The 23788-nt window shown below is 38.6% G+C and overlaps 1 protein-coding gene across 1 annotated transcript in view; it reads left to right on the top strand.

Moving 5' to 3' along the window:
- EFNB2 (ephrin B2) overlaps positions 1-23788 on the top strand; it is a 46759-nt gene that overhangs the window by 15066 nt on the left and 7905 nt on the right. Inside the window, exon 2 of the mRNA XM_018569558.1 lies at positions 9226-9506. Coding sequence (XP_018425060.1) covers positions 9226-9506 — 281 coding nt within the window. The remainder of the gene's footprint in view (positions 1-9225; positions 9507-23788) is intronic.

Here is a 23788-nt window from a genome sequence, read left to right as displayed (position 1 = left end):
TCTCTCTTTGGCCCGTAAAGGCTGCGGCCTAACAATGCAGGATTGTTCAGCGGATAATAGCAGATACAAAATAAACCTATTTGGCTATTTTTAAACCATACCTCCTTCCGATTTTGAATTTACTCCATTTCCAGTGGTGGAAAAAAGGTGAAGATAACCGACTGAAACAAACAAAAAAAAAACAAAAACAATGGCTGTAGTTAATAAAATGCACTAAGGGCTGTTGCAGGCAGTAGCAATCCCTAGCAACCAATAAGAAGTCAGCTCTTATTAGACTCCACACTGTAAGCAACTAGTCTTCTGATTGGCTACTGTGAAAAAGAGTAGCGTATATCTGTATTTTTAACAAATTGATTTCCATATGGTAAAATAAATATCACTGTACCTTAACTATTAACACAAATGTAGTATACACTTATTTGTGTATCACTTGGCTGTAGATCATCAAATCATCTCTGAATTCATGCTGACACTGTCCTTCTTTCTGGAGGGTGGCTACTTTTGTTTCCCATGGTCCCTGTGTATGTTGTAAAGTAGCCACCACTCCAAACTCGCTCTTGTGATGGACTACAATCTCAAGTTTAGTTCATTAATTTGTACTGAGATTGTAGTTCATCACAGGAATGAGCTTGGAGTGGTGGCTACTTTACAACACACACAGGGACCACGGGGAACAAAAGTAGTCACCCTCCAGAAGGAAGGGCAGTGTCAGCACCAATTCAGAGATGCTTTGAGGATCTACAGCTGAGTGATACACAACTCTTCATTTTCGTTAAATTAAGGTACTTAAATGCCTTTTTAAAATTTAACTACTAGGTTTAGTGTCACTTGCAGTCCAACAATTTACAGGTCCCTACAGACTCAAGATTGATACCTAATCCAGCTAATAATGGACAGGAAAATGCATTTGCCTACAAGCAACCCTAAACCTGTGTAGACCACCATAGGTTGACCTGTTTATGGGTCTTTTAAAATGTCCTTACTCTTTTTTAGAATATGTATTAACTCCTTCTGCCCTAGAGGCACAGCCTGGAACTCGCCCATCAGCAGCAACAGGATTGAACAGAATTCTATATTCTTTCATGGCAAAACCACTTTGTTTCCATAAACCTATAAATGAAAAGAAATTAAAATAGGACAGGTCTTAAAAAAATGAACAATAGTAACTGTTCTAAAAATGGAAAAGTACCTAAAAGTACTGTATGGTAAAAACCTGGTTAATGCAGTACGACAGAACAACACAGCTATTATGTAGAAAAGCAGATGTTGTGTGTAAATGGGAGATCCTAAAAGGAAAGAATATATAATAAATAATAGACTAAATATCACAACAGGTTTTTTTTTTGTTTACTTGGCACTATGCAGCATGCTGCCAGTTCTATCATGTAGACAAGATTAGTATTATATGTGATGACATCAGCTGGGCATTGTTCTTTGGCGTGTAGGGGGCTAGAATCTGCAGGTGCTGGTGTTGAAGCCAGCGGGAGTAGGGATAAGTTAAGTAAAAGTCCTCAGCACCCTAGATCTAAATGAGCAGCCCGACTGCAAGGGGAGTTTTTAACCCCCGCCCCCAGATAGGCTTTATGCAGGCAGGGATGAAGCAAGTTTTATATGTAAAAGGTATTCATAAACACCAGTAGACTCGTTGGGTTGAATCTGATGAAAAACACTTCCGTACCAAAGCTAAAAAAGACTTGCACGTGGCAGCATCCAATTTACTAATTGTGCATCTTATATGCATTTGTGATTGACTGTCATACAATCTGTCAGAAGCAGTAAACGGCAGATAAATATTCCTTTATTCTCTTGAGTAATCCAAATATGTAATTTGCATTTTCAGATCAATTAAGAAAAAAAAATAGAAATGACATCACTCAAACTTCTCAGTTGCCTTGAAATATTTTACTGGCTTCTTCACTGTTTGTCTAACGCCTCGCCTTCACATAGCAAGACAGACCCACCCTCTGTCGCAGTCTGTGGTTTGGAGCTTTGCTGCCGGCAATCTGACTGTACAGGTGTAGGTTACCTGCAGAATAAATTGATAGGGCACGTCAAAGTATCTTATGATGTGGATTAATGATCAGCTTTTTAGATTAGACAACTTGGTGAAGCCAAATGACTTGCTCTGTCCTACTGTAATTCAGACCTATGCCATGATTTATGATGTGCATACACAGCCAGTTGTTAAACAGGTGCCAGCTGGACTTTGAAAACTACAGGAAGCCTTTCAGAAGGTTCTAAGACAGGCATTGATGATTGGTGATCTGTTTTCCTTACAAAACACCAAATGGCCTGTATGCTGCCAAAGACATGTTGGATTGTGTTGTCAGTGAGTGCCTACAGAGATAACTGTTCTTTATGCCCATAGCAATTAATTAGGCTGCTCCTTTCATGTTTCCAGTACAGTATGGAAGAAAGGGAGAATGTACTTGACTGCTAGAAGTAACACAAAACTTTTGACACTTCTATGCACATGGCCAATAAATGGGTGAGCAGTGTTAATGGCAATGTAACCTATGAAATACATGAAAGAATTCTAGCACTGTGCACATGTGTCACACTTTATGTTGCAGGCTAAGCTCCTTGTTTGTGGGTTTTATGATGGAAGTGATAATTGTAAATACCTGGTAAGAAGGTAATGCTGTATCTCACAGTATATTAAAGGTGGAATTGTTGGTTCCCTTTGTGCTGCCTTACCGTTACCTTGATGGCTATGCTGTTCCTCTGGACACACAAACTCTATACCATACAACCAGTATATATATATATCTCGCACTGTTGAGGGCTAAGAAGCCTGAGACCAGGTTCACAATTGGCCTCACGGAATCACACACCATCGCTGATCACGCTGGTGGTGCCATTATTTTCTAATGACACTCCCGTTGCGCCAGGCAGATTGCACGGTTTCCCGACGCGATTCCGCCCGTGCAATCGCAGCTGGAAAAATGTACCTTTTTTTAGCGATTACAGCGCGGATGTAACCCCATTGATCAATGAGGCTGCGCGGCAAACTGTGTGTGCAAGACACAAAAAGTCCCCAGCACACCTGCCAGCTAGCCTGCAACAAAACAAATTACCCTGTCTAACAGTATTTGTTAAAAGCAGAGGTTTTAGTTGCACAAACCTTCAGTATTGTTGTAAGCCTTCCCATGTACACCCTGCTACAAAGGCTGGTTATAAATGTATGCGGTTACCATCTTTTTCTAGTTAAACTGTGTGTGCAAGCGCACAGGAATGCGCAGACCTGGGGTCTGAAAGTTAATAATACTGGCTCTGTAAAATGAGGGCTATATCTGTGGTGTACACCAGCGGTTCTGAAAGCGCAGATGGATAAAAGTGGCAAAAAAATAATGATTTGCATGACTACACAAACGTACCCTTTAGCAGAGATTCTGCGATCCTTGTTTTGGGGTTGTATGATGGAAGTGAGGATGTGTAAATAAATACCTTCTGTTATAAGAAGGCAATGCTTTTATTTCACATGCTTATTCAGTAATACACAGGTAAAGGACAACATTCAGTAACCCATAGCAACCAGTCAGAAACCGTCTGTTAAGTGATCTGACTCCAGTAGTAGAATCTGATTGTGCTGTTGCATGTTCCACTTCCTCACAAAGTTTACAGAACTTTCAAAAGATGGATTGTTACAAAAACTGCATCATGCACAGTGAAAATATAACCTATAGAAACCAGGCATATCTGATTGGTTGCTGTTTTTGGCAGTTTATACATCATCCACTGCTCTTTGCATCACTTTATTGGATATGACTGACTTACATTTTATATCATTGCTCATTGGTGTTACTCACACCCAAAGCGAATTTGTGGGAAACAGACAAATGCTGTAGCTGATTACTGACAGTATAAACTGCAAGCTCCTACCTGTTTCTCTTGTTCCTCAAGCCCTGCCTGGAACCCTCCTGAAACCCCCTATAACCACTTTCTGTCCAAGTGCATATTTGCATAGTAACAGATAAGCCCCCACATGTAATTGACCGTTGCTGCTGATAAGTCAGCCATTACATTGTGGCATGCCTTTCCCCACTATTGGACGATGCTCCGGGTGGTGCTGGATGGGTACATTGTGGAACAAAAAAGAAATACAAGCTGATGACATGTGCTGTCTACTACAGCTTTTAGTCTATTTGGCTTGTTTTCCACAGGTTCTCTTCAACTCCTTCTCAGGAATGTAGTTCCAACACAAAGCGAGTGCTTGCTCAATTGTTTGTTTGCAATGGATACTTCTCCATTGTATTGCGATATATACCCTATGGATTCAGCTAATAATACTAGGATTATAACATTATTATTCTAATATATTTGCAAATGATGCCATCTAATAAGATAGTCGTTTCTATGATATCTGTGACTCGGAAACCACAGTTGAAAAAAAAAAAACATCAAAAGAGGAACCATGATTGAAGTTTCAAATGTGCAGGCTTGTACTGTGAAATGTAATATTATTGTTACTTCAACAGCAATTGTGAGTAAAAGGTGGGGAATTGATTAAGAATTGAGTAAAGCTATACCTATCCTTTAAGGTGCTTTGTTAACTAGAACATGAGGTCACCAAGGGTAAGAACAGCCCCCTCTAGCTATGTCAGCATAATTTACTATTTAGTAAATAAGAAAGCATTCAATTGTACTGTATTTAACTTCAGACTATAGAGTAATGTGCTTCAACACGCCACAGAAATACTTGCTGAACTGGTTCCTTTTCTACCTCGTTCTCTTCTGCTTTCTTGATCGCTGTCAAGTATCTTCTATAAACTGCCTGATTGAACAAATTATTTATCTTTTTATTTTCATATGTTTGCAAACATTTTTAGACAAATAAAGGAAAAGTCTGGTATGTTTTAAGTGCGCAAATATTATAAGTCATTATTGCTGTGTTTGCCTGCTCCGCTTACCTGAAGGTACCTGGATGACAGACCTTTACTAATTGCCGTCCAGTGATGGGGTCCCCTCAGGTCCCAACATTACCGCAAGGGAACTAGTCGGCACAAGCACTGACTGCAGTGCAGGTTCACCAGTCCCCACCCCTAGAAATGCAACTTTGCCTGGAGTTGAGCTTTAAAAGGGGTACTTACTAAAAATATATCAGTTTCCCTTTAATTTTTTCAAAGCTGGAGGAAAAAAGCTTTTGAGAAGAGGAGAAAAAGTTTGTTGAATTAATTAAATCGCTGACATAGTCCATTAAAGCTACTTGTCATCATGATAAATACAGTGCTCTATTTAGTTATATGTAAACAGTATCCAAAAACCCCCCCCCAGCATTTATGATAATATTTCTAGAAAGACATATCTATTGTTTTCTGTATGAACAGTACAAATAGCGTCAGCTAGTTTTCCTTTTTAATGAATTGCTATAGTTTATTTTCCTATTGCACAGTTTATTCATCTAATGATTCTATTGTCTTGGTTTATAAACAATATTAAATCAGCTCGCTATACATTTGTCACCAGACAGGAGTGTCTGCTTGTTGCCGCACCCTCGCTTTTGTTGCTGTTTCATGAATAAGAATTGCTAAATAGATTCTTTTTGTGTTATGCAGTGAAATACAGGAACATGAGGTTGGAAATGCTAAAGAAGGGATCCCCATAATGCCCAGCACCCTCTTTACAAAGTGTCAGCTTTTTCTTTTAGCGGGGGGGGGGTGCCATTGTGGGCCTGTGCAATGGGTCAAGGGTAGGCCCTTATCCAGAGCAGACAGAATAATTTTTGATGACTTTTACATATTTTTATACGCTTGCTGTTCCACATTTTTTTTTTTTACTGCATTAAACAGAAATGTGTAGGTAAGCCACTAGTGGGCTTTCTGTATTTTACTACAATCTCTCCAGCTCCCCTCTTCCTGTGATATCATCCACAAAAAGAGCCCACTGTTTTCAGTGAGTCAGCAGACCCCCTAAGCTCTAACTGTAAAGCTGGCCATACACCAGTAGAATTTAATCTGAAAATTTGTTTTCAGAATGTCCGATTATCTATTGGTTAGTAGGGTCTAATTGGCGGTCAGATTTGACCGCAATGACGAGGAAAAACAAGCTCAGCTCGTGGTATACGGAGACCGCCGCAGCAGGGACGGATCCCAACATTACTGTTGAGATCCACCCAGCTGCGTGAGTGACAGCTGGCTCTGCCTATCTAGAGGCAGAGCCAGCTGTACCCGCCCCCGTCCGTTCCGCCAGTCAGCGCTGGAGGAGCGGCCTGGGGAGGGGGGGAATCCCTGCAGGGAGCCGTGAGTGACAGCCCCACGGCTCTCTGCAGGGACAGGATTGAGAAGTGAACGAGTGACGGTATGTGTCTGCTCACTTCCCGATCTATTGAGCCGACATGTGACAGTTTCATTGTCACACGTCGGCTCGAACTATGAGGCTGAGAGATTTTCAATCATCTCATAGTTCTCTAAGTTTCATAATGTTCCATTACTGTTGGTTTTTAAATACATAGCTAAATATTTTACATCTAGGGGTTTATATAACAGCATGTGAAAGAACAAGGATAAACAGAAACCCTTAGAAACTAATCCGATTTCATCAGTAGAGAGCAGTGGGAGCAATAAAAGATTATTTTATTTAGAATTTGGTGCTTTTGTCTCCTGGATGTTGTACATCCTGTTTCGTACTGGTATATAAATGCCTATGGGCATACAGTATATCAGTGACGTGCAGCAACCCATAGCCACCAAATCAGCAATTATGCTTTCATTTCACTGCTGTAAACTGACAAAAAGGGTGGAGGGATTAATGGTTGTGGATTTCTTATAATTACGGCTTCTATTGGACAAAGGGTTGATAAAATCAGGAGAGTCCAATTCAGCACTTCCTGAATTTTTTTACATATAGATCTGTGGATAATTTTGCAGTTTAGGAAACCAGGCAAATGTGAAAAAATAAAAAATGCGAAAATTAAAGAGACAAAATGCAGTAGAAAAACAAGTATTTAAAATGCTTACCTGCGGTGTTTTTTTTTTTCCATTAAATATTTATTCCTTTGCAGTATGCCATTGAACTTAATAGAAAACTTGACTACTAGGAAGAGTCAGTTCCCTAGGACAGCTCCCTCCCTCCTTGCATGTCATAGCCTCCCAGAAAATAATTTTGATTGCAAATGAATAAAAAATGAAATCTGGAAGTTTGGAATAATGGTGCGCTGGCACCTCCCTCCATAACTTTTTTTGTAGCAAATGGGGTAGTAGTAAGGGGATATAATAGAGGGTCAATTGAGTGACAGCTCTGGGTCTACTAGGGTTGCTGACATCATAACCAAGATGGCGGTGCTCAACAGCAGTCTCCAGGCTTTTGGATGGGTTTTCAATTCTATAAAATGTTTACTGATGTCAGCAACCCCAGTAGACTCAGAGCAGGTACAAGTTTACAGGTAAATAACATGTATAATGTGTTAAATGCACATATAAAGTGTTAGGAAGATTTTTGTTACTAGTTTTTTATTTGATTATTGGCTTGGATTTGTTACTAGCACACTAATATCTATTGCGGATCTGTATTACTCACATTTGGGGGAAGCACACTGGTTGGTGCTGGAGCCCTGCAGTGCTGGAATCATGTACGGTATTACAAATCGCTCGATCGCTTGAGTGTGTTAAGCTCCCGGCCTGCCGTGTAATTACAACGGCCGGCCAGAAAGCTGCTCGTCGGGCTCCACCGTCCACTCGTCACAGACGAGTGGACGAGTGGATTTTTCGAGCCCTGTATATAATGTATGTATATTGTGTGTGGGGGCAGATAAGCACAGGTGCTATTGTATATGCTAGCAAGGAAACATTTCATGATATGTGTGTAACCCCAAGTGAAAAGGCTGTGGCATCGCATTACTCCGGCACCGAGATAAGTGATATGCTAGCTGTATGATTACAGATAATAGCTGCAGGGAAATAAGCAAGGCTCTTCCTTGGCTTTGATTACCCATAATGTTAACCAACAAAAGCAGTAACTATAAAGTTAGAAGATCAAATAAGCTGGGGCCTGGCATTCAGCTGCTAGGCCAAATCCAGTGTCAGTCTGCTGACATGAGAATTGATTTAGCAATTAATAAACTTACCTGGTGGCCTTCTTGAGTCTTACTAGGAAGGGATTCCTGGCTAAGGACTTTGTTCTCAGTCTTTAATATTTTAATGAGCCCGCAGGCTTAGCTGCGTACAAATGAGTAGGGATTTCTAAGTGCAATGTTTAATGTTTCAGCTCCGCAAAGGATGTTGATTAGAATGCTCTTGTTTCTATTTCCCACAGGCATTCTGCCGCAAGCAATATATGTACAGAAAGGCTAAGCTATATTTGGGGATGATGCTGTATTGCTTGATGGGGCCTGCGGTTTCATTTGTGTAGCCAAGACCTGCTTGTTGTGTAATGTTAACATTGTACGGCTTTTAGAAGATTACTGATTTTCAAGTGGAGTTTTTACTCCGAAAAAATAACCTGCTCTGATGTAGTATTTCAGCTTCTATTATGTTTTTGGATTTGCTTTATTTATGCTAGCTTAACGATTTGGACATACCAAAAACATGTTAAGTTGTGGCAGTCTTTTTTTTTTTTTTTCTTGGTCAGTATTGGATGCTTTGCAGACTCCTGCTTCCCTTGCAGTGCTCTTGAGTCATATACAATTTTGCTGATAATGCCAATCCATGCGTTAAGGAGATGATTTTACAGTTTTTAAATAGATACATGAACTCATTCTCAGCCTGCTTATAAACAGAGCTGTGAAGGTGACGAATGTTGAACGCATGACTTTTGATCTTTAAAAATAAAAGCTCTTTTGCTGACCTGTAAATACAAAACTCTTTTAACTTGGATATTTAAGGCCTGTGATAAAGCTTAGTTAATATTGCCAGAAATGTTTTAAGTTTTCTTTTTTTATTTATAGTTATTTTAATTCAGATTGCTTATAGCCAAATCAACTAAAGCCCAGAAGCACGACTGAAATTATTATTATTTCTACTAGTGCTTCTATTGTTATCAACATTAATAATTATAAACAGTCTTGGATTCATTTCATAGACAATGCTGGCTCTACCTTCATTGGTCCACTTACACCTAAGAGCACTTACTTTTGAATTAAGACTCACCCATCTGAATTACTGGTGTGTGGGATTGTCCTAAGGAATCTAGAACTATTATCAATTCTTCATGATTCTATTATAATGTATCAAATTATATAATAGTATTCTGTCTTCTCACAATTATTTTCCCCTATTTTTTTTTATTTAGATTCCTTCCTGGTCAAGGGATGATACTGTATCCACAAATAGGAGATAAACTGGATATAATTTGCCCAAAAGTGGACTCCAAATCTACTGTCCAATATGAGTATTATAAAGTCTACTTAGTGGATAAGGAACAAGCTGATAGCTGCACAATAAAAGACAAAACACCTTTGCTGAACTGTGCTAAGCCAGACCAAGATGTAAAGTTTACCATCAAGTTTCAGGAGTTCAGTCCGAATCTCTGGGGACTGGAATTCCAGAAGAACAAGGACTACTACATTATATGTAAGTATGCCTCATTTTATTTATAACACATGTCAATCCTACTTTATGAAAGGATGCCTTGTATAGAATAAAATGTATGTTTTACTTCTGCAATGTCCTCTAATGTCTATTGGATACCTGATCTGAGACGGACAATATATCGGTATATATCAGCCTAATCCCCCTTTTTAAAAGTCAGAAGTGTTTTCATATTGAAAATAGATTAACCTTGGGGTCCCAATGCAGGCTGAAGTGAAGTGAATACCATGTAATACTATGAAATATACATTATGTCCCCAGCTTTTTAGCTGCATTAAATGGGTTTGCAGTCCGAGAGCTGATCAAAGCTTATGGAGCAAGAGACACACTTTCATTACCTCAGACCTCAAAGCCCAGTTGCTCCGCTTTTTTCAAAAAGTACTGCCCAGACTATCATGAAATATAATCATTTTTCGGCTTCCTAACATCTTTTATGACCTGTGAAGTGGGTAAAGGAGTGCCTCGGGAAACATTCAACTGAAAAACCTCCAGCTTGCATGCAGACCTCATTAGTTCAGCTTACACTGAGATGATCATTTATTCTGACATGCACACACTCAAATAAGGAGGTTTTCCTAAATGTTCTGTCCAGTCTTTCTTTATTCCCTTTGAGTTTTCATCTAACTCTCTTAATTAATTGCCCTCTTGCCTCAGTGCAAACAATCTAATTCCCTATCCAGTCGCATGAATTGACCTAGCGTGGAATGCAGTTAGCTTGGATACGTTTTAGTCATACAAAATTACTAGAGAGATTAATTGTATAATCCTTTTTGGAGTCTTATTAAATCTAAAATGGCACTGTTCTACAGAATTCCAAAAAGTCCCCAAACAAGGATTGAACTGAAATAACTGAAAACCCCATAGCCCATTCCTGATTAGGCAGCACCAAAGACATGGAGCACAGTTTTAAGGTGCTACTGTCTGCCAGTGTTTGGCAGGAAGGGCTTGGGGTATTTAAAGTACTGCACTATATAGAAATATGAAATAGCATCAGCCCATACAATATAAAGGTGCCGGAATATGAGCAGATCAGGCCATCAAATATACAGAATTTTGTATGGCTCGTACTCTTAAAAAAGAGCTTTCTTGGAAGATAATCTGCTAATGTACTTGCAACCTAAAAACTAAATAAAGCCCAAACTTTTGTGATGCAGCAATGAATGACAAGAAGCCCTGTCTGGTTCTTTTTTGCAGTCTATCCTATTTGGGAGATTTCCCTTCTTTCTATCCCGGAAATAAAACATGAGAAAAAAATCTATCCAGATTGAGGGAAATCTCTCTTAGTTGTCACAGAAACAGGTGTTCCAATTTGAGGAAATCCCACTATTTATGTTCTGGATGCAACCATAATACTTTGGATTTCCTATCATCTTCTTTCTCGGTGTCAATAACAAAATAGAACAAATTGACAGACTAAAATTGAGACCTGTTCCAGTGGTTCCCCACTCTATCTGAAACAAAGTTTTGGCTGTAGTTAGACATTAAGGTTTCTAGTAAGCCACGACTTTAAGACAGGATGGACCCTACCATTTCTATTTGTTCTTCTTTACAACTACCATTTTTTATGTGTGTAATAATACAAGTACCTAATCTTGTGTTGGCATGAGCTCCACTAGTAAATGTAAAAGTACGTAAAGCTAATTACTTGCACAAAGAAACTTTTATTTCTATCGGGCAATTACAGCCACCATACCTTGACAACACTTGAGATATTTTGAACTGAATTGTATTTTTGCTATGTAGTCGATTGCAATATTTTTACATTAAGAGCCCTTACATGCTGGGGACAGGATGGTAGTTTATTTCAATGGGAATATAAAATCATCACTGGAAATGCTGAAAAGAAAAAATACGTTTCTGTACTAGTGAAAAGCTATTATGCCAACGCTCCTTTATTTTTATGATTCTTTTCATAGCAGCTCTCCAGTTCTGCAGCATTTTAGGCCAGTTCTCTATGCCTGCTTTAAAAGTTCCAGGTCTCCAAAACAATGCCTTAAGTGCAAACACAGAATGGAAGCTTCTGCAGCTAGTCACAGGTGAAAATGATCGCTGTTGAGAAAAAGCAGCTCTTAGAATGTACACAATTGTGCCTATTCTTGTTAGTGTTCCCTCGAAAAAAATGACATATAATTTACAGCTATTGATAGCTTAAGTGGAAATCCACCATGAACACTTGAAATGTTGATAATGAAGATATGAAAGTGAAACTTGTGACCAAAGAAATGTGACTAAGCACATGAATCTTATTATGTTTACCCTTTTGTTGGGTATTTACAGTAATGACATTCTTTACCGTGATCAGTCGTTGTCCTAGTTCAGCTGCTGCTATGTAAATTTAGCAAAAAGAGTTCTAAAAGGTGTGAACAGCTGCGACAGATGTCTGAATGTGCAATCTATTGCAAGAACGCTCAGGTACATTCAGTGATAGAATTATCAAATATAGACAGGAACACAACCATATTAAACTAGACAGTATTGAAACATAATAACAAAGTTCTGAGGCTCTATAAAGGTTGGTTGAGAGCATTGATGTTCTTCTCCAGTATTATGGCATTCTATCAAGTTTGGAATAATTTATTGGCTTATTCATTTAAACAGATAATATATTGTTGATGGAATTGCTGGTTCTAATTGATTGAGCAGGGGCTTGGGTGTGGAGTAACGAGAATGTGTATGCAGTGGCTGCCTTGCAAGTAATGCAATTTGAAGACAAAAATTGCATATATTGTTTTCAGCCTAGGATAAATGTGGCAGAAGGGGCAGGAGACAAACAGGATTAGCTGAGGTTGGGTAATAGTTGTTTTTTCTTTTAAAATAATTTTATGGTAACACATAATTAGTGCAGTATTTTTACAAGTAGTTAGATTAAACCATTACATTTTACTGTATCCAGACATAGCTTAGTGGAACTGCAGCCACTTGGGGCCTGTCACCCCACTGGTGAGATTTCCCTCACTTCCTGGCAGGACCTCACGTCCTGGTGGCAACCACTCCCCTCATTTTATCTTTTGTCACAGGGACAGGAAGTGAGGTGAAATCCCCCCAACAGGGTTATGAACAGTATTATTAACTTGATTTAAGTATTTAATCTTCCTGAGTGTCTCCAAAATTAAATTAAAATGTGCTGACTTTAATTATTTAGGATGGAGTTTTAGATTTTTTTTTAGCAGATTGTTTTGGGGATTTCCCTTAATTCAAGTCCCAGACTTCTCTTACTTCCTTCTTGTTGGTGTTAGCTGTGCCCCCAGTTTCTTCCTTGTCTATGTACTCATGTGGACTATATTCATGAGGTTATTATTGACACTAGGTTCAGGTAAATTCTCCAGGAATATATGGAAAATACGCTTAATAGCAGTGCCATGTTGTGACTGAAAGTAAGGTGAAATCTCCCGAGGTGGGACACCGACAGCTATGAAATGCTGATAGAAGGTCTGTTCCCCACTCCGTCCAAACTTAAAAAAAAAAAAAATTGCTGAAGTTTCACCTGAAAGTAGCACCTCTCAGAAAACACACTGCAATACAGTTTCTAATTTTTACTTAATCTAATAGACCTCCATTCCTTTTCAACCCAGACCTATTTTGTATTTATCTGTAATCCACATTCACTGCTGCTTTGATGTAAAAATCAAGTTATTTTTCATTAGTCAAAGCATGTAGAAAATTGCTTTAGATTGTCTATTGAATGAAACGGCTCCCCTCCAATGAACTGAGTTCATTGGGAGGGCAACAGTGCCATTTATTGGTCTTACCACTAGGTTGTCCTCTGTCAAATTATATGGCGTCGCATCCTTTGGAGCTATTATACAATGAGAATTAAGGTTTTTTTTTTAGTTCATAGTGTTATATTCCAAACTGTCAGTTGGCATTAACTCAGCGAGTGGCGAAATCTCACCACCAAGAGATGAACTCTGCCTCCAAATGATGTTTTCCACTTCAGTGCCACTTGTAACGCAATTACTAGGTCATTAATATCATTGCATGCAATTAGTGCCAGCAGAGTGTATGTGTGTGTGTGTGTGTCTTCCTATACCAGCACCCTTTGTTAGACAGTGAATTTGGCTGATCATTTCGCACTAATCCGTGGACAGCTTGTTTACACCAAAATATTTTAGTTATTTTATTACAGTAATTGCACTGTGGGGAAGTCTATCATGGGAGAGCATGGCTTAATTTATGTAGCCCATTGACCCCCACATATTATGGTATATGTCATTTGGAAGTCATAAACCCCTTTCACCATTTTCGAAGCTCTTTACACCTTTTGTGCCTTCCATTTGTTGTCCATTTCATTCACAGTCCTCTGCATTTTCCTCTTCTGCAAATTACTGTTAATTGCTCCTTTTATCATTAGTCCCATCATTTTAACAGAAGCCCTCCAGTCTCACTCTAGAAAGGCCAAGAACATAAAAGTAAATATAAATTCTAATTTAGTGCAGCCGATATTGTTCGGAATGCCCTACGGAGCTTGAAAGGTTCAAGTTAGACAGCAAATTAGTGCATAGTTGGGCAATAAAAATAATATTTCAGCACTGATTTAGTTGGGCTTGAAGGAATGCACTATAAAGTCTAGATTTTAAGCAATTAAAATTGTTATTTATTTATTTCTTTATTCTAATCGGGTTGCCTCTTGAACTGTTAGGTGCTTTGCCTTCTCCGGTTTGCTTTTAAAGAGCTTTTAAATCAACATTACAACTTGGGTTACATAAAAGAACAACTAATGACAGCTACAGATTTATATGTAAATGTTTCAGGATATAATCAACAGAAATACGTTTAAAAAAAATGGTCTTTGAGTGGAGAGACTTCTTCATACACAAAGCTTATTTTCTTAGGCTAGCAATACACAAGTAGATTTTAATTCGGTTGATTCCCCCATCCACAGTGCTGAACTGTTGGTTCTTGAATTCCACAGTTGCCTTAATATCTGAATATGTATCTGAAAAGATTACATTTAAAATCTTCTTTTAGAAAGCTGAGTGGTGCCAACAGGGCCATGCATGTTTCGAAATTAGGCTTATTTAGCATGAATTTGCCAAAATTTGAGCCCTGTATGGCAGACTTAATTGGTTATCCTACTGTAATACACTTTAGATGACCTCTTGTTAATAAAAATGGCTGATAAGATGGAGTTGGCTCTATAGGAAATGTAAGTATCATTTTAAAATGTTACTGAGTTGTAGTGTTACCTTTGTTGTAATTTCAAAACATGTTCATTTACTTACATACATACATACATACATACATGTTTTAGAAATATACATTGAGGCTGCCAAGATATATCGCATGAGTCATATTGAACATTAGATCCCTGTAACTAGTGGACTCTCCGCTGGTTGTTCACAATCTCTCGGCCGAATATTGCGTGTGCTTAAATCAAGAAAACACCTCCCTCCTCTGCCATGAGTGCAGCAGAAGAGAGACAATTTAATACTGGCAGGACTATTTGATCTTCTTGAGAAAATGCCTGCGTATTGGGCTCTGGCCTGGGAAGGTACTTGTGTCTTTGTCACTCTCTTTCTTTGCTATCGGCAAGGATGGCAATGAACTGTGCTTTACAAAGACAGCTGTGGCCTGTGAAATCTGTGCTCATTAAATCAAGACACTTAGGTTTAAAGTGTTCCTGGTAGCTACTGAAAGACCAATACATGAGAAATTATATTGGTGCTCATGGTTGCTTTCATAAATGGTTAAAGTGGGGAAAAAGGAGGAGTTGGAAATCCGACTGCTAAATATAGCTCAGATTACAGTTCATGGATTGATGAAAAGGTAGCACTATAGAATATTGATAAACTCCTACTATGCTTTTTTCTGGGTACAGGGATACCACTGCACCCAGGGAGATAAAACTTCACAATTTGACCTTTTGCTGAAACATTACAGTAATATTTTTTTTCTTTCCATTATCAGGAACAGGAAGTGAAGAGCATTCATGTTCATGAAGACATTTAATGATCAATGGCAGAATAGGAATAGGGGTAAACATTCAATGTGGTGGCCTATGTTCTGACCAGAAAAAAAAATCTTCAATTACTAGCAGAGTTTCTTTTTGTACAATGTTGTATTGTACTTGGATTCTGTAACCATGTAAGCATGCACAGAGATGTAACTGTCTTCTGTGCAATGGGCTCTGCAGTTTTCAGGCCTGTGAGCCTGGATGTGTTGTAGGTTGGCTGCTTGGGGAATCTGGGCTGTCAAACATTTTGTCACTGTAGAGACTTCTGAGGGCCCTTGCTGTCAACATGGGTCATCAAAGTCTACTCAAGCACAAAAACATGTGTAAGGTATCCCAGTGCAATTAACAAAGAAGGTGTCATGGGTGTCCACTGTAACATCATGTGCAAGCATGGCCTGATACAACAAGGATGTTTCACATGGTCAGTTTAAGAGCTCTATAGGTTGCAGGGGGGTGAAGCACAGGAACGGCCGAGGCCCACGTTGTGACCCTTTATTGATGCAAACTGCATACAGAGGCACTGAGTGTACTTGTACAAAGACGTCACTACCTTTGCTGAGCTTAAGCCTGAGGGAAGGTACATTTGAAGTAAAGCCAAATATGTAAACTGGTTAGGAATGTAACTAGCGGAAAGGCACAGTTTCTGTGTTGGAGCCAGCCTAATACCTTTGTACATTAATACTTGTATTCCATGTGCATGATTTACAGTGCAATGTAATGATGAGTTTGTAGTATTATATTTGTTTGCCTGATTAAACAGAATTTCTGGGTGCTTTAGTTCGAAAAGTAATTTCTTCCCAGAACCTAATGTGTGCTGAGTCTTTGGATTATGACCCGCAGTTACTTGATTGACTGTAAACGGATGGCCTTTTTTTCTTTGCTTCTGAAGCTGATGTAAAGTAAATGTCTTTTTCTTCCTCATTAGTAGTACTGTGCACCACACAGGCTGCTAAATCTGAAGCTTGGTTTCACTAGAAGAGCTGGCATGAGAATTTAATATGCAGAACTCAACCAGTAAGGATTTTCAGCATCTATTAGTGAAAATGTAGAAACCAAGTGTATGTAATGGGGCACTTCTACTTATTAAACCAGCGATAGGTTCACGGTTCTGATAGAAGCTTCATTTAAAATGACCACATACTGGGATTAAAGGAGCCAGTGTATATAAATGTTAAAGCTTTCCAGGCAATTGTAAAATAAAAATCCCATCATCACATATAAATTAATAATTGGTGAAAAAGCTTAACTTGTGTTACACTCATGTAGCAACCTGTGTTTTTGTTTTTTAAGAAACCCATTATAAAGTGAGGAAGGGTTAGTCTATCAGACTTATCTTCACTTCCTATCCTGATTACATGGCATCCCAGGGCAGGAAGTGGTGGGATATCTCTCTAATGGGGGCAGAGGCAAAAACAAAAGCATTTTTTTAGCAGAAAATAAGACCATTTGGTAAGTCTTCATTTTTGGCCCTGGTGTCAGCATGACAGAAGAGTACACAGACTGCAATAGAAATTAGAGGTTCTGACTAATCCTCACTCTAATTAAAAAAAATGATATTTGGATACAGTGGTGAGGGGATAGAACCACTGTCAAGTTTTTATTGCTGTTTGTGTCACTGTTGGGGAGATTCACTCACTAATTTTCCTGATCACCAGTGTAACAGGAATGGGGACACTTGTTCCTGCGACAGCTATCTAAGAGGGGGATTTTCCTAATTTTGGAATGATGAGACAGGAAGTGGAGGGAATTTTTCTTAATGAGATACAGATGGCAAAAAAATGCACTTTTTAATCTCCCCTACTTTAATACAAAATTAATATAACAAATTATTTTATGTATCAATGTTGTATAGCACAACTGTATGAGCATATATTGAGACAGGCAGTTATATTTATAGCGTGAGTTTTCTACTTTCCCCGTTTTATATAATAAAATACTTTATACTGGCCAGTGGCTGGCTTTATAGAAAGGGAACCATTTTTACATATAGGCAGCACCTATCTCTGACTGGCATTTTATTCTCCTGGATTTCCTCTTTAATTGGTCTGCCTGCCCACTAATGACATTTCGGTTATAAGTGAAGTGTATGGGCCGACTTACACACTGGCTTTTTTTTTTCAGTCTCAGCAGTAAGATCCCATCAAAACTCTTGACTTTATTTCTGCTCACCCTGGAGTCTTCTCCCCTTACAATGCTGATGTTCACGGTTGAATGTGTATGATATAAAATAAATCTAACAGGGAATGAGTGACCTCTCAATAATGGCTATCGAAAGTATTCAGGCCTGGCAATAAAAGCATAGAGATCTCAGCACCGACACCCTAAGAGAGATAGAACTATTAGGTGGTTTAATGTTCCACCATTTACCAAAAACTGTCATATGAGATTTGCGTTTCTGTGCCCCTCTTCTACCATGTAGGGAGTCAAAGTTTCCTGTTATGTATATAAAAAATAGAATTACAGCAGGCTGCACTGGATGGGTTGCATCGGTCACTAATTAAAGGGAACAAAAAAAGACACAAAATCCAGCGGCGTGTATTGTAAGGCACACAGACAAATGAGAACAGCCTGAACATGCTTGCATGGTCTTGCCACCAAAGGCTTTTCTTTGATAAAAGAGCTGTGAGCTTCATAATCCTGTGAAGCGGACATTAGATCAAGTACAGCTTGCAATAAGGATTGATTCTTATTAATGCTTGATTCCAAAGGCTTTCAGTATTTTTTTTTTCTATTTTACTGAGAACAGTAGAGATGCTTATTACACTTGTCTTCCTTCTCTTGCAAAGCCCAAACGGATATGACTGGAGGAATGAATATTCGTTTAACTAGGCTTTAAAACTCCCAAGTAATTCATCTCGCGCTATGATTAAATTACTGTATAGCGTGAACAGAATGTAAGGAAGACTACATTATAGGTAGACGGTAATTAGAAAACACATTCACCATCTGAAGCCATCTACAATGCACCGACCAAGCACAAGAGCAGAGGATTACTTTTATATATCATTTTTTTTGCTTCCAGCCAACAGTGGAAGTATGTGTAGATGCAAAAAGCCAGCCAGCTCACAGTTCTATCTGATTAGCTCAATGTTACTGTCTTGATAGGCCAAAATCAGCCAAGATATATGCAGCAGCTTAGTCTCCTGGGAGGTACCATAATAACGATCAAATGAAGACATATTAAAATGTAATATTACTTCCCTTCCATGGGGACCTTATAAAAAGGCATAGCCAGAAACAGATTGTGCCCCTGTGCTTCTGTTTTAGCTGATGATTCAGTAGCTTTTCCTTTTGACTTAGCATTTCAACGCTAAACAAAACGGGCAGACACACAAATAAGTGGGCAGGCAAACCATGTCATAGAATATTTACTTACTGAGCATCTAAGTCAATAAATATTAAAGTTACATACATGCAAATGGTATGTTTTAGCTAGCTCCTGGTTTAACTGTTGATTCCTATTGTTTATTTTCAGTGGATTTGTTTATTGCATCTAATACTGTCAAATTGTAACATGGCACCATACAGACTTGTGAATAAAGTCTTTAAAGTAGTATAGTAGTATAAAAGTATTCCTGTCTGTTTTACATATCTATACCAGAATGTTATTTAAAAAAAAAAAAATTCTCGGGCACTTTTTAAATTAAGAACAACTGGATCCTTATCCCCCAGTGCTGCATCCCTGAGCTTCTGGTTGGTAGGGCGCACACTGAGAACATCACAAGAAGCCCTATGACTACACATGCCGGGGCTACCTGTGCCATCATCACACTTTGCACCAATAACACACAGTGCATGCTTGACCAGTATAGAATTTTATTTGTTCCCTTTACCTAACTGTGAAGCAATCTCTAGAGAAGGAGCTTGGGTATTCTCCCAGAGACTGATTGCTATCTGTGCATGATGGAGTATCCGGAAGGAGGAGATGGGAGGAGGAGCTGAGGAATAAGCTACCTGTATGAAGGGCTGGGGGGAAGCATGGGGTTCAGAGCTGCCTGTGGATGTAGCATCACAGCACTGGGAACGTGCTTATAAGGGTGGTTTCAGGGGAACCTGCAAGGAAACAAAGAGAAATAACGTCACCAGCACTCCAAAATGTAATCAAGCAATAGTCCATTTATTGGCACATTGCCATTCAAATGCAATGTGCCAATAAATGGACTATTGCTTGATTACATTTTGGAGTGCTGGTGACGTTATTTCTCTTTCTGATTCTATCACGGTGCCATCCGTGGTAACTACAAGCACCCACCCGGCCACACGGATCTTTTCTTTTCGGTAAGGAGTGCAGCGTGATCTCTTGATTTTTGAACCTGCAAGGAAACAGACACCTTAAAAAGCACAGAATTGGTTAGGGTGATTTGAGATGGAAATTACAGACAGATGACAGGAGGCATACATCAAACACATTAGGTGCAGGTGTATACTGATGTTTATAATTTCTTTTTTTATGGAGGGTTTAATAACACTTTAAATATTAGCAGATGAATAGTGCTGTTTAGTTTTGTCTAGATGTCCATGTTCTTTCATGTAAGGCAGAAGTGGTTTGAGCACAATAAAATGCTGAGAGCGCTAGTTATCCTATGTCTGGGTATCTAGCTCCCCCTTTCCAAAAATATCGGGACAGAAATATACACTGGGTACAATTTTGAATATGCTTAGTTGAATCAGTCACAATCCTTTTGGAGTAATTTCATAATTAGTGGTATTGCTGGCTACATAATATATCCACTAAAATGCACTATAACCCAGGAAGTAGAAAAGAAATGAGGTGTTTCCAGTTTTCATGGGGCGGTTCAAACTTTAACCCCAAATACGAATGATTCCTAACAGAATAACAATGCAGTCTGATTTGAGAAGTTGCTGATGCGTAATGGATTGTGGCTTAATCAAGGGTTCCAGTTACTGACTGGCAGAGAAGAATATCAGAAACTACTGCAGTAATTGACAAATAATTCCAGGAAGGATGTAAAACAAATCGGAGGCCTATCCAACAAACAAAACCATTGATATTCATCACCGCAACAGAAATTTTACTCTTGGGTACCTTAGATTGAGTTGGATGTGATCTCCTATAGCCAGATTCCAGAGAGCACCTCACAGGGATAGTTGAAGTGTGTGTGCTTGTTGAAGCATGCAATGTGTAAACTTTGTTGTTCTTGTATTAGATTCAGTGTGCAGGTTTCCAAAGCAGGTGTAAATTGGATTTGGAGACTGTGAGACACTTCCTAGTATTCCTCCCTACTATATAGTATGCAAGACCTTGCACGGAGCGTGCAGTGGTTGTGTTCTGGAATTTCTCTCCTATATCACAAGCAAGGATTCTCAGATCACGGAGAGACTGGGAGGACTGGTGCGCTACAAATATCCCTAGATGAAAAATTGCTAAGCAGATAGGCTGCACTCCCTGAATGCAATTCAAGGCTTAATTTTCAAGGTTGGTTGGAGTGTATTTTGTCTTTCTTTCACCAAAGGCTGTGGCACTGCACGGTGAACTCAGCAGAAATGCTGAGCCATACATGCAAATACTCTCACCCATTTATTCAGTATTTAATGTCTCCAACTGGTTTTTAAAAGGTTATCTAAATGAGAGCATTAGACAACGTTACCTTTTTGATTAGAAAGGCCTGGGATTAAGATGTGACATCTGATATTACTTGCTTTAATATTCACACTATGCTTTAGAAATTAAGAATTCAGGGGCACTTTTTTTTCCAAGGACAACAAAGGCCTGGAGCAAATGATAAAATAATTGGAGCAAATGCTCTTAAAGTAGGAACAGCTTTTAGCCTGAGGCCATATAAATTGCACATTCCATTTTCAGCATTTTGCCCGTACTCTGGTTTTTTTGGCTATACCATTTGTAAAAACAAAGCATTTGCAATATTAATTCACTTTTAAATGGCAGGAAATGAATGTTGTGATTTTATTATGGAGCCAAAAAGCCATCCATTGTAACCGGAGTATAAATTGAGCAAAGCTTTCTGTTAAAATGTACTATTATTAAAGCTTATTATTTTTGAGTGAAGCATAAAAAAAAAGCGAGAGAAAAAGTGCAGCAAAATATCTCTTATTGGATTAATAATATGGCTGCTTTCAAGAGCCATTTCACTGTGATGTGTATCATCAGTGTATGTACGAGCGAAGCTGCTGATGTACAAATGCCTGGTTCATTTCTACATTAAATGCTCTTTGTGATAAATGTTTAAGCCTTTAACAAACATCGTAATACAAAACATTTATTAACTGTGCAGCAGATGATCATTTTAAAGTAATTTTTTAAAGAGTTTTTAACAGCCTAATAATATGATGTTAACATCAGTGTAGTCTCCTACATACTCTTACCTCCCCCAACCTTTTTTTTTCTTTTTACATTTCAAATTACGGCTTATAATATATTTACTTATTGCTAAACACAGGCTGATTTACCTTGAAAAAGAGGAATACATTTTACTTAAACCCCAAGTCCAGCTATTGCATGCCCTTTCCCTGCACCTTAAATCCTGCAGTTTTCGGGCCGGGCACATGACATCACAGGTCTTTCCTCTTCTCTTCCAGAGGTGTCGGTGAGGGGTCCTTAGTCTTGGATGGAGTAAACCTCAAGTAATTATGGCTGTTCTGTGCAGTAGCATTATAAGCCCAGGCTTGCATGATAACTCGCCCAAGGTAGTGTTTGGGGGAGGAAATTTGTAACTCTGGCCAGCCTCTTGTTTGTTTAAATGGTACCCCTTGTATGTCCCTCATGTAGGTCTCATCAGGCCTTTTACACTTGTTTATTTGGATGTAGATAGAGATTTTGTTTATGAAAATAATACAAACTGAAAAGCAAACTTTGACCGTTGCCTTAAATATAACGGTTCAATTAGTCTATTTAATAGATAAAATTATAAATAAAAGTAAAAATGTCTGGATTTTAAAGATGGTTGCCTGCCAGCTGCTCTCCATGGTCGTTTCTATGGTGATTTTTGCTGTTGGTTTTAGAGGGTTTGCTTTAAATGTCATTGTCATCTGCTTAGAATACAAAATGGCCACAGAGAATACCCCTTCAATATCAGAAAGACCTTCTAGTCATTTCATGTGTTTGCTTAATAAAAAAGCCTTTATTGTGCTTTGAATGGGATGCAACGGAATTCATCCAAATTGCTGGTGTTCTGTGTTTCCCTATAGAGGTTGTTACAAGTAGTCAGTTTTAATTAAGGATGTAATGTGGTTTTGGCCTTTTGCTTTGCTACCAGATAACGCTTCATTTTGAACATGAGCCTTGCAGAGCCCAAAGCTAATTTAGGAACCTCAAAGAGCTTATGCAAAAAGACTGTGACATACAAAAAATTACGTGACACAACTGCCATCGTCAAACAGTGTTATAAGATAAACTAACTTTGGATCATGCAGAGTTATATAATTTTGATAATAATTATAGTAATGAAATAATTTTATGTGAACTATGGTTTTTCTAGCTCCTTAGCAAAGCACGTCTCCTAATAAAGAATTGTAGCTTTGAGACAGATTTATGTTGGCATTCTATTATGTGAAGATTCTAGTCTGAATTATATTCTGCCTCTTCTATTATCAACCTACTCTGTCAGTGTTGCATTTTGTTTGAGGCCATTGTCTCATATTAACCCTTCCATGGTGCATGTTCTAGCCATGATATATATTGAATGTGTTTAGTAAAACATTGCAGGGCATCATTGGTAACGTTCAAAGTCCAGGACCTGCACCAGACAATCAGTTTTTAGCTCTGACTGGCTATGGGTTACCACAGTGTACAGTTCACTCTTTGCCGTATTAAAAAGATGGGCTCAGATAGAAAGATGTCTCCCTGACACTTAATGACGGTGAGACATCTGTTGTAAAACCTCTGCAAGTGATAACGTGTGCTTCTGACAGTCAGAAACACTCTTTATCACCCTCTAGGGAAGCCACACATGGCTTAAACCTCTACCAGTCATCACTTTTGAATTGGACCTTGTATAGCCATCCAAAGCCCAACAGTGTTAAAGATTATACATTATTGTCACCTTGATAGGCGATACAAGAATCTGTTCAGTAGTCAGTGCATTTGTGGTTGTCAAAGGATAGGCTTACTGCAATTTCATTGTAATAAAATAAAAAAAACAAAAGAATACTGATTGAGCTAAGCTAGAGTTCAGCTTCTACTTTCTCTACACTTATTTCTCCTCTATCTTCCTTGCCTGTACATCGGCAAATAGGTCGTAAAAAACACTTTTATCACAGACACATTTGATTTATGTCTAGGGCTGCTGCTTGCTATTGATTTTTGTTTCCGCTAAAAAAAAAAAAAAAAAAA

The sequence above is a fragment of the Nanorana parkeri genome, unplaced genomic scaffold (assembly GCF_000935625.1).
Source record: "Nanorana parkeri isolate BGI_ZX_2015 unplaced genomic scaffold, ASM93562v1 scaffold1355, whole genome shotgun sequence".
In the NCBI taxonomy this organism is placed as follows: Eukaryota; Metazoa; Chordata; class Amphibia; order Anura; family Dicroglossidae; genus Nanorana; species Nanorana parkeri.
This window is presented reverse-complemented; position numbering and strand designations above follow the sequence as displayed.